Raw genomic sequence first — 20,650 nt, forward strand, 5'->3', positions numbered from 1 at the left:
ATGGTTGTTAGAACCGAACTGGGCCAGCCGGTCCGACCGGGAACTAGTAGAATTATGGGTCGGTTGGATATTAAAAACGAAAAAGTAAAAAACTGGAGCCAATAGGCCCAAACCCGGTTCGATCGGCCAAACCATGGGAAAACTAGATACCGGTAACCGACCCTGGTTTTCGACCGGAAATGGAGAAATAAAGGGGAGAAAACACAGAGAAGAAGAAGAGAAAAGGGAGATTAAGGAATTGAAGGGCGACTGGATGCATGAAGGATGAGAGAAAGAGAGGGATGTGGAGCGAGAGAGAGAGAGAGAGAGAGAGAGAGAGAGAGAAATGGGGCTACTCTCTGCCGCCTGATGCGTGAATGTGGAGAAGAAAGTGGAAAGAGGATAAGACCATGGTTTTATCTATCCTACACCCGGTGAAGGTTACACCGGATGATTTTTTACCGTTAATGTACACATACCAATGTGGATGTGTGTGTGTTTGTGTGTATATAAATGGTAAAGATCTACCCGGTGTATTTCACCCGGTGTAGGATCTCAAAAGCCAGAGAAAAGAAATGTGTATAAAAAAATTAAATAAGAAAAAAAAAGAAATAAGGTGAATGGTATTGAAATCGAAAAGATAGGTAAAATATATAAAAAAATATAAAATAGTATTTTTGAAGTACTAAATTAAAATAAAAAAAGTAATTAAAAAAAAATGGAAAAATCCGGGTTGAACCGGTCCAACCGTAACTCAAATGCCTAGTTTGTTTGCGTCCGGTCCAGTGTTAACATTGTATTTCACTATACTCGTCACATTCAAATTATGATGGTTAAGATTTGAAATTTATTATAAAATAGATTGATTCACATAAGTTTAACATATTATTTAGGTAGAATTACACATTTGGTTCTTAATGTTTGGCTCGATTCCACTTTTGGCCCTCGTTGTTCCAAAGTTAACAAAGTTCACCTTCAAGGTTTAATTTTAAACACTTTCAGTCACCGCCGTCACATGCTTGTTAGCAAGTAACATAAACCACTATTTTTGGGCCAACATTGAAATTGAATATTTTTTTGGGCTGAAATTTAATTAAAAATTTAAAATATATTACTTATAATTAATTTTTTGTTAATAATAAAAGAAACTAACTTAACAAATTATTTATAATAGTTGGTAACAGTATAGTGGACTACCAATTTTTTACAGCTGACATCGAAAATTTGTGGGTGTTTTTGTGAATTTTGGAATTAGGTTGTATTATGACATAAAATATACAAACTGAATTATATGTTGTGGGAAACTTGGATTCCATAACAACCTTCCTCTATTCGATTTAACCATATTTTTGTTCCCGCTTCTCCACGATTCGCACGAATGTGAATTTCTTTCCGAACAAATGTAGCAAGTTAGGGTTTCGAAGAAGATCGTAGATAGTATGCAGATTGTTTTAGAGAAAATTTTGGAAGAAATTCTGCATAATTGCAATAGTTTAGGAAGTGATTAATTTTTGTATTAATATCCGTAATTTTGGTGGTATGGTGGGGGGTCATTTCTAACACAAAATGTGAGGGTAGTCTGGGTAAGCACTAATTTAGGGATTTTGACTTATAAAAAATAATGAAGAGTGGTAATTTCTAATTTTTTTTTTAATGAAGAGGCTATATCTCATAAACCCTATTATTTATCACTACATTAGAGGATGGATTTTTATGATTCTATTTCGTTTTTGTTCATAAAATTATCTCGAATTGTGATTTTATTGAATTACATATCTAGATCTAATATAATTTTTTTGTGACATACATATATATAGTGCAAAAAAGTGAAAATAATAATAATATAGTGATTCATGTACATAAACTAAAGCTGTATTGGAAAGATCTATAAATTGAAAGCCATCTTTTTAAGATCATTAGGCCGAAACACAAATTACACAAGGAGTTTATAGCATTTGTCATGCATAATAAAACTATGAGAAAATTCAATTCACAAATTTTCATACAAAATTTATTTATCTTAAAATAAAAATGGTTGCAAAATTTTTGTTTTCAACTTTTACCGGATGATGTGGATGCTCTTTTGATATCCCCATGTTGTTGGTATGAACTTTTTCACTATCAATCTCCAAGATTTCCTTTGGATTTTAATTTGTGATTTTCTTTTACTTTATATTTTTTCGTGTGAACTTTTATCAGCCGATCTGAATGCTCTTGTTATGTCCATATTGTTGGTTTCTTCACTGTCCATCTTCAAGATTTCATTCTAATTTTTGTTTTATATTCTTTTGTTTGCAACTTTTACCGGATGATGTGGATCTAGGGATTAGAATGGAGATGGCCATAGCAGCGATCCCACATTTAAATGTGATGGATTTATTTCTCAGGGTGAGAACTGATTTATGCGCAACATTTGCGGGCGGGTCCTTGCGAGTTCCCAATGGGGCCAGTTGCCAATGCTTGAGGTGCGGGAGGTTTTTTTATAATTGACTGAGGATTCTTGTCCTTGATATCTTTTGTTGGTTGAGCCAAAACAATCTTAAAATAAGATATATTCCAGACTTCTTTCTTCTTATTTGTTTGCCAAACCTATTTGTTATATATTTTCTTCTGCTCTTCCCGTGTTCAACTCTTATTGAACCAGTCATGGCTACAAAACTGTGAAATGAATAATAATTGAAAATTAAAATCATGATTACATAGTCAAGATAAAACATTTATCGATATACACAAATCTCATAAAAAAAAAGAAAAATAAAATAAAATTGTATTTATCAAAAGTATAATGGTTTTAATTCCTGACACTTAAAGTATAGACATAGAGATAGATATACTACATGAATAGTAAACATTTTTTAGCATTGCTACGAGTATTATTTTGACACTATAAACAATTCGAAAATGCTAAATCTACACTTCTAAAGCTATTTGAGCATGAATATTCAACTACTTTCCAAAAGAAACCATATCGTCTGCACAAGACAAGCAATGTGAAGCAGTTTCAAACATGTTGTGATATTCATAACTGAAAGAACTGGACTTACAAATGCGTCTGACTTTTTTAATTCCTCCAGTTCGATCCGAAAATTCCTAAATTTGGAACACCATTTTCCGATACATTTTCCAAAATTCCAATTTCTATTTTTTTTTTGAAAGTGCTTGGATTATAAATAAATATTCCAGAACATTCATTTTTTTTAAAATCCAAAAATAACTTAGAAAAATCTATTTTCCCCAAAAATAAATGTATAAAATTAATAATATTATATATAACGAATTTTACTTTTAATCTAGATTTCCAATTCTTAATAATTGATTAATTGTCCAATTACCTTTTAAACTCAATTTATAATTTGCTTATAATATCTAGGCTAATTGTTTTTCGGAAAACATAAAATATTTTGAAATCCAATTCAAAAATTTATAAGGGTGACCTGATTTCCAAAATCTAATATTTGTGAAGCTTCGGAAATCGGAAAAAAGGTTTTTAGATTCCAAACTTTTCGAATCGGAATTGTAAGTTATTTTCATATTCGAAAAAATGTAATATATAATTGTATATCCATAATAAAATGAAGAAAAAATCACTTCTGAAAAAAAATTCATAACAAAAGGAATAAAATCTACGCAGATCTATAAGAAAATGGTTGTGAGGTCACCTTTTTACGCAGATTTATATTAAAATTGGAATTAAACCAACGCAGATCTACAATTACATCTACGCAGATCTACGCAGGTATTTTTGTTTTACCTTTTTAATTCTATCACCACATCATAATCGATGCCAAAAACCAATTAAGGTAATGCGTTAAATTTAAAATGAATGAGAGGTCACAAAATTACCAGATTTTTCCAGAACAGGTCTCCGCGATGGGAATGTTCCGATCAATTGCTCCTAAAAACAGAGTCGATAAAATGTTATTGCTTATGTTATTCTCTTAACCTAGTTTAATTCCCTGAATAAATAACAAAGGGCAACTTGCAGAGGAACAATCCAAATAACCAATATATATAGTAAAAAAAATCCTTTCATTTAATGGGACGATAAGATTTTACGTATCACAGATAAGAATGCCGTGGACGTTAGAAATAAGATAATGTATAATTTAATGCACTGTAATCCGATGCCATATATAGAGAATTTTCTTAAATATGAGAACAAATACCCTTACAATTATGTTGTGAATTCTGGTTAAAATAGTCGGAATATAAATAATATATGGCAATCAGGCACAAAATAACGAGTTTAGATGTGAACGTGCAATTTATTTTTTGTTATGATGACAAAGCGCAAATCAGACATAAGTTCAGGGGGCAACACGTTATTTACCCTAAATTAAAACATAATATCTCTAAAAGAGTTTGATTTTGTTTTTTTTTTTTCAATTAAATTTTCTTAAGTACTAAGTGGGCTAGGTAAAATAAATTTGAGTCGCTACATAATCAGAATACCGAGTATATAATCAAAAAAATAGTAATAGAGGCAGGGATGGAGTCCACTATAGCTATAGTGTGGCTGCATACATGTGTGCACGAACTTTGAGAAGGTCCTCAAAATTCATGTTTATTGTCAATATTATAACTGAAGTTTATATTGACAAGAGAAAAAAAAATAACAATTTATCTACATTATAAGGGCAAAGGAGAAAGAAAGAGAACAAAATTCTAAAATATCTTCTTAAAAATACCGATGCAAATAAGAGATATTAGAACAAAAATAAAAAAAAAATATTAGAGTTTGTGTTTGTAGAGAAGGTCCTCAAGATTCATGTTTCTGGCCAATAATATCATTGAATCTTATATTGAAATGCGACATCTACACGGGTAACATCGGTTTTCGGGAATAATCCATTAACTCAAAAAGATTCCGTGAAAAAAATCACACTATAGGGGGTCGATGTAAGACAGAGACAAACGTCAGAGGATTTTTGATTATAATTACAGATAGATGGAGTGTTTTTTTATATATAATTTAGCCTGGATTCAGGGATTTTTTCATACTTTACCCTGACTATTATATTTTTTTAATAGTATATTACTATTATGTAATACTATTATTAAATCAATTTTATTTTTTCCATCAGAAAACAAAAGTTAACTTAATCTAATTTTATTTTTGTTAGGGAAAGCAAAATCACTTACACATGTCAAAGATTCAGATGATCTTAATTTTCTCTGTTTTATTTTATTTTATTTTTATTATTTTATGGTAAATAGCATTAAACCACTTGAACATTTTAAGTTTTTGCGGATCACCTCCTGAACAATTTTTTTTTGCACGAGTTCATCTGTACTCAATTAATTGTGTCGCTTTGCACTTTTTTGCCCGTTTCCAGGTCAAAATGACCGGTTCTGAACCCATGTGCGCTGCACATGCGAAATCCAAGGCTATTTTTATCTTTTCCATTTAAAAATCCCTAATTCTTTTAATTTATTCTCCATTTCTCTCTTATCTCTATTATTTTCCCTCTTCAATTAGCTAGAAATTAATTCCCTCATTCCCAAAATATTTGTATTTTCGAGCATTTCAAATTACGTTGTCGGAAAAAAGAACATCTGTAAATCTTCCACCTTCCGGCCATTAGATTATAGCTGTATTCGAAGAAATTCTAGAGTTTGTTGTCATCACTTTTGCAGCAGCTAAGGGAAATAATTTTAAGAATGGTGGCTGCTCTATTTTGCGCCTCTTTTGACACTTCGATTGTGCTGACTTCGATGAACTTCACCATTTTTATAGCGACTACTTCATCCTTAACAATCGCCCATCTTCACATAAAGAAAATAACACCGTTTATTCTGTAAAGATCAAATTATATAATATTGCAAGAGATTGATAAGGAAGAATTTATTTTTTTGTCGAAAAATACCCGATTCTTGATCCTGCATGGCCAGTGCATTTGGAAACCGTGAAAAGCATGATGTCATGATCTGCAGAAGAAGTAATTGCTTTATATTGTGGCCAATAGTAAGCAAGATCATGGACGGGCATTCCTTTGGCCCGATTCACAACGGGCTCTCTAATAAAATCGTCCGGGTTATTGTTGAGTGTATATTTTACACTCAATGTATACTTTCTTACGAGGATTTTTTGTATACTTTTATTGATTTAATGATTCTTAATGAGTGGTTTATTGTATTTTAGGTACAACTTGACGATTTGGAAGTTCCAAGGACGAAACGAGCCAAAAAAGGTCAAAAACGGGCAAAAACGGAAGAAAACAAAATATGCTGAAAATTGACCCGCGCGGCCGTGCCAAATTTAGCCTATTTGTGGCACGGCCGTGCCAACTGCAGAAGTTGGGCAGAAGGTTTCGGCGATTCTCGCGCGGCCGTGTGAGAATTGCACTGATTCTCGCGCGGCCGTGTCAAAAACGCCGGAGACAATTTTGGACTTTTAATCACACAAGGAAACCTAAATTTTTCTACCAAGTTGGGGCATCTATTTAAGGGCAAACCAAGCACGAATCAAATGACTTTTGAACACAATCTTAGAGGAACAGGAGCAAGAGAACGAAGAATCGAAGACGGAGAATTGACAAATCTTCATCACAATTTTTCTTTTATCTATCTTTTCTTAATCTATGTCTTTTTATATTTTTATTATGTTTTTCGTAGAGAACATGAGTAGCTAAGTTTTTAATCTAGGATTTTGTTGGAACCCTATGTGGGGATGGTGAACCCGTTTTCTTGAGATTATGCAATTATGATTTTATGATTGTTAGTGTATGAACTTGATCAATTTATGTGATTTATCTGTGATTATTGGGATTGACTCGACAGATCTATTTTGATAATTAGACGGTAAGTAGAAGAACCTTCGAGTAGTTTTCACCGGATGAGTGTGTCAATTGCATGTGGCGTCGTAGACATACATATATCACCTTAGGTAGCCATTTACGAGACTTGTTAGTTAATGCTTTATTCATAATTTGTTTGCATAGACATATAGTGAACCGTTTATGAATAATAGACTCATAATACACGCGACAGCGGGTTATGAGTAAATTAGTGTCTCGGGTTAATAATCATGAATCATATATTTCATAATTGAGGGGTTTTGGGTGAGCAATTCTTGCATAGGGGGAAGATAAAATCCTAGATCCGTTTTTATATTGATATTTTCTCGTGATTATTTGCTTTCTTAATTAGTTTAATTGTTTAATTGATTTAATTTGACAACCTTGCGTAGGCTGGATAAAAATCATAATTGTTAGAATTTGGTACTTAGGATTAGGTAATTTGAGTATTCCCTGTGGGATCGACATCCGACTCTCACGAGTCCACTTTTACTACTTGTTTTCAATACGTGCACTTGCGTGTTAGGTATTTAGCCCAACAGTTATTCGGAGTGGTCACCATCTCTATGTAGGTCCCGTCTTTGTCAAATGTTCGTGCATTTTGAATAGTCCGGACCGTAGAAAATCAGCCATCTCAGGATACGACTGCAAAAAAAAAAACAATTAAGATCATGAACATGAGGACTAATGATTCATCACATGTTTATTAAATTTTATTTTTATTTTTTATTTTTATATGTTCATGTTACTATGTTTGTCCACCTGTCAGAAGATGTTGTGCAATAAACCAACACTAAATCTCAGATGGAGAGACAAGGTGTCTCATGCATTACAACCCAGCCAAATGAGGAGATTTACAGGTGTTAATTGACTCGTTGAGTGTCTTGCATGTTAATATCTACTATTTAATTTTAGGGTTAACTGCAAAAAATCCCCTAAACTTTGGACATTTTTGCGTTTTACCTCCTGAACGTAAAAAAGTTGCACGAGCATATATAAACTTAATTATTTGTTGCACCGATGTCAAATTTGTCTATTTTTGGTTGGTTATTTCTATGCTACACTCGGTGAAGACTACAACGGGTGATTTTTTACCGTTGATTTACACACACCAATGTGAGTGTGTGTGTGATTGTGTGTATATGAATGGTAAAGATCTACTCGATGTATTTCACCTGGTGTAGCATAGAATAGACCTTTTGCTTAAACTTTGATAATCTTAGTTTTTTTTCTTGATTTGGGTTGAAATAAAGTGTTTATATGAAAATAAACATTAAAATGATTTGTACTATGTGCATATTTGTATGGATTATATAGTGTGATCATTTTTGGTGACTTATGATATGAAAGTATATAAAACATAAATTTGGGGATGAGGTGGAAAATTTGTAGTATTAGGATTCATAAACCTTTCATAATTAACTTGCTTTGAAAGGTGTAAGATCTTGGAAAATCCTCCGAAATTCTGGCTTGCATAACCACGAGTGCGGTAGACCGGTACTCACTATAGTAGACCAGGGGGTCGTTTGATTTCACATAAAAATGGGCTCGTATATGCATACGGTTATTGTCGATACTCTAGACTATTTTCCGAAGGATCCGACTGGTTTTTCTTTTTCTTTTTTTATGCACGTATTTCTCATTAAACTGCATAAGTAATGTGGTGTTAAGTTTCAAGTGCGTAATATCACACTATAGTCTTGAGTTGAATGAAATAGGAAGAAATTCCAAAAAATAATGGAATTTTTTGTGTTACATATTAACATCCTAAATAAATTGGTTATTAATTTTGACCTTGAATAAAAGTCCATAACAAATATGGACTTACATCAAAATTTTGAGATTAAATTAAAAGTTAATAGCCGAATAAATTAGTTATTAATTTGGATCTCAAATCAAAGTCCATAATAAATTTGGGCTTTATATCGAAGTCCACACTAAATTTGGGTTTCGCAAATGCGTTATGTGGGTTAATACAAAATAAATACTAAATTCTGATTCATTTGGGTTAGCTATTTGAGTTTATAAAATCTAGCCCACATGAAATTACAAGTGGTCAAGTCCACCGGGCCATGTTTCAAGTGAAGAAACCCTAAAGTGAGCGTATAAAAAGGAGGTTTCAAACACTTACAAGCAACACACATATATACACACACAAGAGAAGACGTACACACATCAAGCACTCGAAGTTCTCAAGTCTCGAGCTCTTTCCATGAGGAAGCAGAACAACCGCAAAGGTTTTATATTTTCATCAAGGCACCGTATCCACAAGGCCTAGAGTCCCCAAATCGATTTCAAGGTATTTGTACAACCATCAAAGAAAAGAGATCTCATTACATTTAATTTAAGCACCTAATAATGTGGAATAATGTGATAGTGAAATTATAAAATAATAATAGATAAAAGACAGCCAACAGCCAAAATTCAAGATTCGTATATCTGTAATGTCTTAATATTTTCATGTTCAATTAATTTATGTGTCTACTGATAGTGATATTTACATGCAATCCTAATAAAATTGACTTAGCTAATTAAATTTTGTCTTTGTTAGGTAGAAAAAAATTACTCTTCCTGTTGTTTAATTTCATGATCATTTGGTGTTTTATTTATTCTTCATTATAAGCTCGTTAAGCAGCTTCAGTTAGAGTCATGATTAGACCAAGGTTTTCGTAGCATTGCAACGTCGTAACGAAAATACATCTGTAACGAATAATTTGAAGTTATTTCAAAAAAATAATTAATAGCTCCAAACATATAGAATAGTATAATACTATACTCATGCATATTATGTCAAATAAACATATATATATATATATATTTGTCACTTGAAAATCTGATTTCATAATTTTTCTGTTGTTAGAAATTCTGAATTTTCTTTTCTTTATTTCATGTCCTCTTCGATAGTAATCGAAATGCCGCAAATCGATAAATCGGAATGTTGCAACGTTCCGCTTCAAAGATATTTGATCGAACAATGGTTTTAGTCCATCCATCCAAAGGCATCCCTAACTATGCTATAGGGAAGACCAGAAGAGGAAATTAATTCCAAATTTACATAAAAAATATTAAATATATATGTTATATTGAAATATAATCATGGTTGTTAAATTGCAAATAAAATCTAGAACCATTTTGTTAAATTTACAAATCGTAACGAATTGTGAGTAATTGGATCTGCTAAATCGATCTTTCTCCCAAATTTTATTTTATTAAGGTTGGAGCGAAACCCTAAATATAGATATTTACAGAAGATCCTTAAGAAGCTACAAACAAGCTGTTGGATAGTTGAAATGAGATGAAGTTGCTGAAATGAAGCCTTTTATTAAGATTATAATTCAATTCAATTTTGTTTTCTTTTTTAATGATTGAAAAATCCTATTTATTTGTTTTTTGTCGAAATAAGATGCTAAAATTTATGTTTAAGACAAGTTATGAATCGTAAAAGATCGAAAGTTGAAAACTTGAAACGGATTGTTGAATCGAACCGTAAATGGTAAGAGATTAACAACCATGGAAATAATAACAACCAAAAAGGTGAAAAAATGGAGAAGAGTTCTTGATTGTAACAACCAATTTAGGCTCTAATGTAACTATCTGATCCATTTAAAAAAGAAATGTATTCTCTGTCCCTTCTTCACACACACAAAAACACCACACAATTATATTGGGTGTGTGTGTTTTTTTTTTGTTTTGATGTAAGAAGAGTAAATGAAAGGAACAAGACAAGCGAGTGAATAGTTTATCAGCGTGCCTTAAATGTTGATCTACCTAATTACATGATATCATAATTAATTTATTAATTAATTAGATGACCATTTCCCACCTCAACTTCATGAATTAAATTTTATCATCATCACTTCACAATTAATTAATTAATTCTATTGTACTTAATAACCCTAATAAGAACCTTGTAACGACATCCATATACCAACAAATCTTAGAATATCTTTGATATACTTCACATAAATTCCACAGTGCAATTGAAAAAGGGTAGCTATAGTTTTAATTAATTAGTTGGACTTTCATACTTAATCGAAACTCCAATTTCACACATCTTTTAACGAATAAACATCATTTTCGGCATCTTTCGTTTCTGTCTAATGACTTGCGCTAAGGTTGTAATAACCCTACTTATAATAATGAACTTGTAATAATATATATATATATATATATTTAACAATCTCAAACCCTTATTATTTATATATTCACATTAATATATAATACCTCTCATAGTATCCTCCGTTAGAAGCAAAGCTGTAAAAGTTATTTCCAAGGCCAAACAGTACCATTTCCAAGAACCCTTTTTTTCTTGGATCTTAAAAAAACAAAATCATGGGCAAGAAATCCATCAAACCTTCCATGAAAAATATACCTAATAAGCAACAACAAATCCACAGTTTGATCAAGATCCTACGGCCCAAAGTTTACATAACCGAATCCTCAAATTTCAAGAAACTCGTACAAGAACTCACCGGAAACAACGCGATTAATTATTCTCCGGTGGTCACTTCCCCACCCTCTTCTGTTTCTATAACCGCTTCTCCATCGACGGTTGATCATATTCATGATCAAGAAAATTACGGATTGTTAGATTTGTCGTTCGATTCGCCGTGCTTCGGTGCAGCGTTAGAGGGTGAGGGCTCACCTGATGATCATCATCTAAGGGGGCCTGCAGCAGATAATTCTTTCAACTGTGTGGTGGAGAACTCGATATTGGATAGCGAAAAGATCGACGATTTTTCGTTAGAGTATTATATGGATTTAGAGTCGCTCTTAATTGGGACGGTGGACTCGGTTAATTCGTACAACTGTGACTCGTATAATTATGGGATGAATATTCATCAGCAAGAGGTCTGTGTTTATGATTATGGTTTATCTGGCTTGATATGATAGTGTGATTGTGTGTGTATATATATATACGCGCGCGTGTATGTATATATGTGTGTGTGTGTGTGTATGAATATGTCTTGTGCATAGAGATGTCGTCGATATATATTGTACTTACCACTGTTTATATATCCAGAGCTATAGGAAAATGAATATTTTGTACATTAAATTAGTTCAAAGTTGAGTAGAGGAGATTTAATTATAGTGTATTATATGTCTGTATTTTGTACATCTTTATTAATTTCTTCATAATTTGAATTTTGATTTCTGCGAGTTCAAACTTATTTGTATATAATTGCATGGGAAATGAACTAAACTAATATATTATACATACATAATATTTCTATGATCGAGGAAGATGTTCAATATGAGATCTTGCCTCTTGGGCAATGATCATGGATCTCTGAGGTATTTTCTTTTAGGAAAATTTAATAAAAAAATAATCTGAATATAAATTTAAAGTAATTAAATACTTTAACTGGAAAGGTTTTTAGACATGATTTATTCAAGTGAATAGGATTTGATCAATATATATGAAAAAGGTGTAGAATATGTTTTCATTTGTCCACATGTCTCACTAAACAATTAGAGGCAACGTAACTCGAAATAACAAATAAAATTCCCTCTTTTTTCCATTCCGAGATATTCTTTGTAGAATGTGTTTTATTTTGTCTTATATTTATTCGGGAGTTTGAGATACATTTAAGTGTTCATTGTATACTCAAAATTAATTTTGAATGTTTATATTTCAAGTTAAATGTTGTATCTTGGGAGTTGTTTGTGAATCCACCGGGCAATTCTTCTTAACGATGGAGACTACTCGACTTGCACCGAGAACAATCTTGCCTCAACCATTTCGCTAAATCAATACCCATTTTATGCACCGAGAACAACATTTTCAGCTGCACACATCTATGTATATATGTTTGCACATTTTTTTTTCCACCCCAATTATGTTTTATCTATATATTTAAACCTTCATAAAAAAAAAAAATTGATTCCATAAATATATCGTATTTTCGAAGAAAATGATATTATGTTTTTTTACCTATTGAATCCATTTTTGGTTTATGTAACATTTTTTTTTTCCATTTTTACTTATTTTTTACTGTTTTTTTTGTTTTGAGAGAAAACTTTGGACTATATTAATCTTCAGCTTCAAAGTTTACAATATTTTGAATCACCAAAGAAAGATTCGGCAAAAGATTTGGACCCTTAAGTGAAAGTCGAGCTACTTCATGAGCAACTTGATTTCCTTTTCTATTAATATACCTAGCAGAGAACCCATCAAACCAGCCCTTAGCAACAAGAATATCTGCAATGATGGTCCCATGCATTGATCGATCTTCTGTGGCGCCATTAATCGATGATATTACAGTACTTGAGTCACCTTCAACAATAATTTTTCGCCAACCTTTCTCTCGTGCAAAGATCATCGCATAATATGCAGCTTTAGCTTCCGCCGACGTTGGGTCAAGACTTTGCAACACGAAATGTGACGACCAACCTACGCATTCTCCCGTATGAGACCTCGCCATTATTCCGATACCCACACTTCCCAGCGCAACGTTAACTGATGCATCAAAATTCAGCTTAATCACATCCGGCTCAGGGCATCTCCATTTGGGAATCGGATTGGATCTAGTCACATTAAGGACTCTTGCAGCAGGATTATTCAACATCTCAACATAATTACGAACGAAAGTAACAACTTCCATTGCTTCCACTGTTATTAAACTTGATTCTTTGTGTATTTAAAATATTTCCAACGTATTTTTGGCCTCATCATTGTTTTTTGACCAAAATCTAATTAATGGTCCCTCATTTTGATATTTAGTCCTATTTTAGTCCCTCATATCTCAGTTGTCTAATTTCCATCCTTCATCTCTATAACCCATCTCATTATCATTGCTCGGTGTATAAACCTTTTAAATTTAACGGAATCTTATTAAGAACAAATGAAATATCCTGTTGTTAGAATTATTTTGATAAATTATGATTTTTCAATAAATAATAATGTTTTTAATTTAAACATAATATTTGCAACCAATAAAAATATAACTTATAAAAATAGCTTAAAAATCTACTATTTTTACGAAATTTTAATTTATATTAATAGAAAACAAATCATTCATTTTGCGGATATATGGCTTGAATTTAGAAACGTATTTAATTAATTATTACGTCATCTACATATATTATCTATGAAAAAATTATTTATAATGTTATGATCTTATGTTAATATGTAAAGAACTATTTCAATGACATATGTTTTCTGGTATATGTTAATTTGTTTATATATTGAGTTTTTCATAAATAATTATAAGAATAGAATATTTCATCCAATAAATGAAAGATTCCGTTAAAATTAACTAAGTATACACCGAATGACTATATTGAGATATGTTGTAGAAGTGAAGGATGATAATAAAATAATAGGACATGAGGGACTAAAGTGAAATTAAATACTAAGATGAGGGATTATTAGTGACATTAGGCCTTGTTCTCTTTTAACAAAGATCCGTATACTTATTAAATTAGCTTTTTGGCTTTGTGATTAGCAAATGATTTAGTTTCAAAGGTGTGATGTTTATTTCATCAAAAGAAACACAACGAAAAAGACCGGTGAAGATACTTAAATCTCGACAATAACTTATCATATCTATAGGACAATTCATTTTGCAACGATAGGCGTGTGCGTATCACTCATTTTCCGTTTAAATTTATTTATAAAGCATTCATTAAAGTATATATGTTTTTTTTCTTCTAGTCTTTACTAATTTATATATAATTTATTGAAAGTAACTATAAGAATTAAATATTCCATTTAAAAACAAAAAGTTTTGTTAACAGTGAATGAAATTTACATTGAATGAGGACTAGAAGGGGATTATATTAAGATAAATTATAAAGATAAATGATTGAAATTATAAGACAACTTATTTATCAGATTTTAGGTTTACGGACTAAAGTAAAATAATGATATTTGACCATAAATCGATGACTGAAAAAGAAAGGAAATATTACTGAAAATTTAAACAAGAAGCAATTTGACATATAGGACTAGTTTCACTCTTAAAATTCTTTTTTTTTTAGATACCCTCTTGAAGAGGCAAAAGTAGTGTTGTGCCCTCAAGTGCAAGTCGTCCAATTACATTCATCATTTCCACTAACTGCATTTATCATTTATGGACCTGCATTTAGTATTTTCGTTGATTTTTAATTTTAATAAAAAAAATTGTTTATTTTTTATTCCTATATATATGTTTTACTGTTTTTTTTATTATTGTATTTTTATATTTTTTTAATCTTTCGAATTTTTTCAATTTGTATTATTATTTTTTAATTTTTTAATTGAAAATAATATATATATATATATATATATATATATATATATATATATATATATATATATATATATATATATATATATATATATATATATATATATATATATATATATATATATATATATATATATATATATATAATCTACACCAACCTTAGGAATTATCTAGAAGGACTTCTTTGCAGTTTCATTTAACTATCCACAAAAAGAAATTCAAAAGGGAAAGTCTTAATGCACATGGGCTCACCTAGAGAGAGATTGTACTCAAAGAAATTTTTTGGTCTTGTGTTGCACCATGGTCAAAATTGAGGAATGAATAGGAGGAATTTTCCATTTTTATTTAAGCAAATATGTGATTTAAAATTCTCCTAACAAATGAGTTCTAGCAAAATAAATGAGTATGATTAATCTCTAGATATAATAACTAATATGATCAATTTCAATTCGTCCAAAATTATTTTGGACTAATGCATACTATATGAAATTTCACCGGATATCACATAAATAAAATCTTAAACTAATAAACGCACATAAGAGATAAAATCATCTTAATTGAATATATGCTAATTAATGGAAAATTAAACTATCGGAGACGCGGGGTGTTACACTCTCGCCAGTTTGAATTACCTAAAATGCCCTTATAATATCAGTTTCAAAACTTCCCTTTCATGATCGCTCTAATTTCGCCTCTCTAACTCTCATATCCAATTTTTGCTTCCCGGTGTCATAACTCTCTCTCTCCAGTGGTTGGAATTCGATGGTATAGTTACCATTGGATTCCCCTCGTCAAGCTCTTTCTTATAGTGGTATTTTCATACAGTTTGAATCTCTGCATATGTCTCTGCAATCATTTTACAGTTGGCGCGTATTTGACGACGATGGAGTCTTGTCAGAGGGGTAATTTGTATTCCGACAGTCATAATTTGACGAGCTATCCATCTTCGAATTCCTCTCGTCGAGATTTATATTTTTATCGTAACTTCATTCAATTTTTCATTGTCAGATTTGTTATTATAAATTTTTTCATTGCGAGCGCGGAACCTTGGGTGGTTGGCGGTGGCTAGAGTTTTGGTAGGAGGCGTTTGGGGTGAGGAGTCATTGGTAGTTTAATCTAAAATTCGTAGCTATGGCATCTCCCTCTCTCTCTGTCTCTTGTTCATTCTGAGTTTGTCAATTTTTGAGTGTTTTAGAAAATAATTGGAGCATATTGAATATGCATGAGTTGCTATAAAGGTTGCTATAAAATTCGTAGATATGGCAGCGGCACAATGTCGTTTCGAGAATAAACGGGCCAAAAAAGAAATTAGAATGCGGAATTTGGGGGCGATCGACACACACACACACACACACATATATATATATATATATATATATATATATATATATATATATATATATATATATATATATATATATATATATATATATATATATATATATATATATATATATATATATATAATTATATATATATGTCTTGGGAGGTGGGGCCCATATTTTCCCCCTTTTCTATTTTCTTTCTCCTTTTTTTCCAGCCCATTTAATACCGAAACGACGTCGTTCCTTTATTCCCCTCCAATCCCAGGCCGGGATTTTTTTTTTTTTTTTAATTCTGGAAGCAGCTCGATTCCGAAAATCTTCGGTGTGGCCCCGTTTACTCAATTTCTTTTCGCTTTTCTTTTTTGTTTTTCAATTCACCAATGGGGAGGCGGCGTTGATGCTCGCCGACGCTGGAAGCGGCGAGCCCCTCTCGTGGTCGGCTATCGCAGGGCGGTAGTGCAGGAGCTTTTGAGAGAGGCGGCGCCGAAGATCGAGGTGAGAGGAGAAGTCGGCCCAGCCCGTAGGTGAAGATCGCCATCTCCCTTATGAAAAACAATTTAATTAAATAAAATTAAATCTAAGCTCGTTTTTTCTGTAACGCCCTGTTAAGTGTATATTTTTACACTTTATCGTATCTTTTTATTTGAGCTTTTGGTGTGTTTTAAAGATAATTGGTGCTTAAAAAGTTGATTTTAGGTACAAATTGAAGAATTGGAAAAGTATGGGGTCAAAACTGCAATTTTGGAGAAAATATGGGCCAAAAGTGAAAAAATCAAAATTCTGAAGATTTAAAGCTCGGACCCCCGTCCCAGTTTTAGTGCAAATCATGGGACCCCCGTCCGAGACTCCGAAGTTGCGCAGAAAAGAGATTTTAATTGCACAAGGAAACTGCCTTCTTCCCCAAGTTCTTCACCCTATTTGAACGAAATTTGACACCACAAAACGCGAAGAACGAAGATCAACGAAGACTCAAGCATAGTTTTTCTTATTTCTTTTATTAATTCTATTTTATTTATCATAAGAATTACGAGTAGCTAAGTTTTTAATCTAGGATTTTATTTGAACCCTATGTGGTAATTCGAACCTCTTTTTCTACTTTTATGCAAGTTTAATTCTTCGATTATTTCTTCTATCTTGATCTTATTTAGCGCATGAACGTAGCTAATTTATGTTGCTATTTGTTATTGTTAGAATTGATTGACAGATCGTTTTAATAATTAGAACAGGGATAGAAGAGCCTTCGAGTAGTTTTCACCGAATGTGTGTGTTGATTGCATGTATTATCGTAGACATACAGATAATACCTTAGGTAGCCGTTTTCGAGACTTGTTATTTAATGCTTTATTTATACTAGGTTTGCATAGACATATAGTGAATCTTTTATGAATAATAGGCTTATAATACAGCGACAGCTGGTTATGAGTAATTTCGTGTCTTGGGTTAATAATCGGGAATCATAACTTGCATGATAGGAGATTAATTGGGTGAAGAATTACCGCATAGGGGGAAGATAAAATCCTAGATCCGTTTTATATTGATATTTTCTCGTGTTTAATTGCTTTCTTAATTAGTTTATTTTATTTAGTTAATTAAATTGACAACACTGCGTAGGCTGAATAAAAATCATAATTGTTAGGATTTGGTACTTAGGATTAGGTAATTTGCGTATTCCCTGTGGGATCGACATCCGACTCTCACGAGTCTACTTTACTACTTGTTTGCGATACGTACACTTGCGTGTTGGTATTTTGCACCCAACAAGTTTTTGGCGCCGTTGCCGGGGAATACAGCTAAATTATCTATTTATTCTAATATCAAATTTGAGCAATTTTTCTTACTTCAGCTATTTAAGTTTTATTTTTATTTTTATTTTTAATTTTTATTTTTTTGTTGTTTTTGTTTCATGTCTGGTTACAATGTCCGGGCACCTCAAACGTGATATGAATGGCTTCCATCTGACGAATACCTCCAATACACCTATGATATGCCTCCGTTTTGTTCAGCATGTGGTGGAAATCATTATTCCGATCAATGTTGGGGATCACCAACAGCGACGAATTTCGACGAAATTACCAACGCAGGTTATTGGAACACTTGCACCAACAACACATACGAGCAAAGCTTTCAAGACCAAGATTTGAACGAGTTTCGACATAGAGAGCCACAATTTGATGATTTTCAAAATTATTATCCAATGCAGCAGCAGCAGACCATTGATGAACAAGTTAATTTGGTATCCCTCGTTGCCGAATTCATGAAGTCCACTCAATCATCATTTCGAAACATGGAGATACAACTGGAAGAGATGACGCTCAAATTAAAATCTGAGTCTCTTGAAAATATTCCAGACAAAATCGGCAATGGTTATATCAACGAAAATTCGGGTGAAGCCTGCGGTGAGAAAAATCTTCCATGTCCAGAAAATAGTGTCGAGATGAGAGAAATAGAAATTACGAAAACACTTGAGCATGATGAATCTGAGAAGGCAATCGAGCTCAACTCCAAAGATGTCTCGGAACAAGAGAAGAAGGAGATGGATGTGGTTAGTGCAAATATTCAAATTGAGGATATTATTGTTGTTCATGAAGTGGATTTGAAGACGAATGTGTTTGAAGTGGAGGCTATATGCGGACGTGAGGTTTTTGTGTACCGATTTGAGGGAGCGGGTGATGAAGATCCCAACTTGGCTTCGTACCGATTAATTACAACTAAGAAAGACTACAAGCTAAGGTGGACCCTGACATATTGCAATCATATCCCTGTATCGGTTGCAATTGAAGTGAAAGAGTTCATGGATGGATGCTCAATCTACAAGGCCTTGGATTGGACATAACAATTTTAAGAAGAAAAGTCTGGCTGAAGACTTAAAACTTAGCGCTTCTTGGGAGGCAACCCGAGCTTTATTGTTTTCGTAGTTTTCTTTATATTTTTCGTTTCGTTTTTAATATCATAGGCATGCATTCTAATTTATTTATTTGAATTTTACTTTTCAGGGTCGAAGACATGATCGGGGAGTCCAGACGGCCGTCCGCCCGAAAAAAAAAAAAAAAAAAAAAAAAAAAAAAAAAAAAAAACTTTTGCACCACTGCCTGTGGGACGGCCGTCCCAAAAATAGGTGTAAATGTGGGACGGCTGTCCCAAAACCAGTAAGGAGAAAAAAATTTCGGACGGCCGTCCGAAATTTAGCACAAAAACCGGGACGGCCGTCCGAACCTAGTTGGGGCGTTTTAAATGTTTAAAAATCAGATTTTCTCCCCCATTATTTCCTAAACCCTCCTCGTTCGTTCTCTCCAAATCCCACACACAAAGAGGCTAGAGAATCAAACAAAATTCTCCAAAATCTACTCTTTCAAGGCACGCCCACAAGGTGTTCAACAATTTGCTCCAACCAAATTTTGAGTTCGATTGTCAACCAATTCTCACCGAATCTATTCCAATCTCTCTCCCAACTATGTCATCCAACAAACGAGGCCACACGAGCTAAGCATCATCTTCCAAAGGGAAGGGAAAGGGAAAGAAAAGTGTCACCGTACCCGAGCTTTCCAATGAGGACGAGCGTGAGAGAGCGAGGGAGGAGCACCCCGATCACATCGACTCCGACTAAATCAGGTGTTTTCTATCCTTAAACTTTGTACTAATTTCGTTGAGGGCAACGAAAATTTTAAAGTTTGGGGGTGAAAAACATGTTTTTGTGCTTATTTGTTTTAGTTTGCATGCATTAGGTTTTATTCGTTTTAATTGCTTTTATCGTTTTTTCCGGAATATAAAAAAAAAAAAAAAAAAAAAAAAAAAAAAAAATATTGCTTGAGTCGAATGCATCGATGATTTATGATGATGAGAGATGATCAATGTTTGATGATGATATTGCTTGTTTTGTGTGATAAGGATTTGATGTTTGTTTAGCTTTCAATTCAACGGGACTTAGAAGCGAATTATTGCTAGGAATCACATTTTGTGCATTGCTTTGGTTGAATGTTTTGTATTTTAAATTTGGAATTAATTTGTGCTAGATCATGTTATGTTCGGTTTTAAGACTCACCTTAGGAAATTTATGATACGAAGTATTGAGTAGTGAGTGATTTGGGATATGATTTGGGCCTTCTTTGAACCGTTTGAGCCTTTCAAGCCGACCTTTTTATCAAAATTATCATTAGAACCTTGATTTGAGCCTCGGAGAAAAGGTGTTCTTTCTTTTAGCCAATGTGTATAAGGTAGAAAAGTGGAGATTCTTGAAAAATTACCCCTTGGAGTTCGGTCGAAATTTTTTATAAGGTCCTTCTTCTTCGAAAAAAAAAGAGAAAAAAAAAAGAAAAGGAAA

At 32.5% G+C, this 20,650-nt stretch overlaps 1 protein-coding gene across 1 annotated transcript; it reads right to left on the bottom strand.

Moving 5' to 3' along the window:
• Positions 1-12,808: 12,808 nt before the first annotated feature.
• On the bottom strand, positions 12,809-13,381 carry LOC105963516 (uncharacterized). Its single transcript, XM_012987921.2, has one exon. The coding sequence runs from the start codon at positions 13,379-13,381 to the stop codon at positions 12,809-12,811; it is 573 nt and encodes a 190-aa protein (XP_012843375.2).
• Between the last annotated feature and the right edge of the window lie 7,269 nt (positions 13,382-20,650).

The sequence above is a fragment of the Erythranthe guttata genome, chromosome 13, assembly GCF_056151865.1.
Source record: "Erythranthe guttata isolate IM_541 chromosome 13, IM_541, whole genome shotgun sequence".
Taxonomy (NCBI): domain Eukaryota; kingdom Viridiplantae; phylum Streptophyta; class Magnoliopsida; order Lamiales; family Phrymaceae; genus Erythranthe; species Erythranthe guttata.

Coding starts and splice junctions, on each gene's coding strand:
- LOC105963516 (XM_012987921.2), bottom strand. CDS start 13,381: ATGGAAGTTGTTACTTTCGTTCGTAATTATGTTGAGATGTTGAATAAT.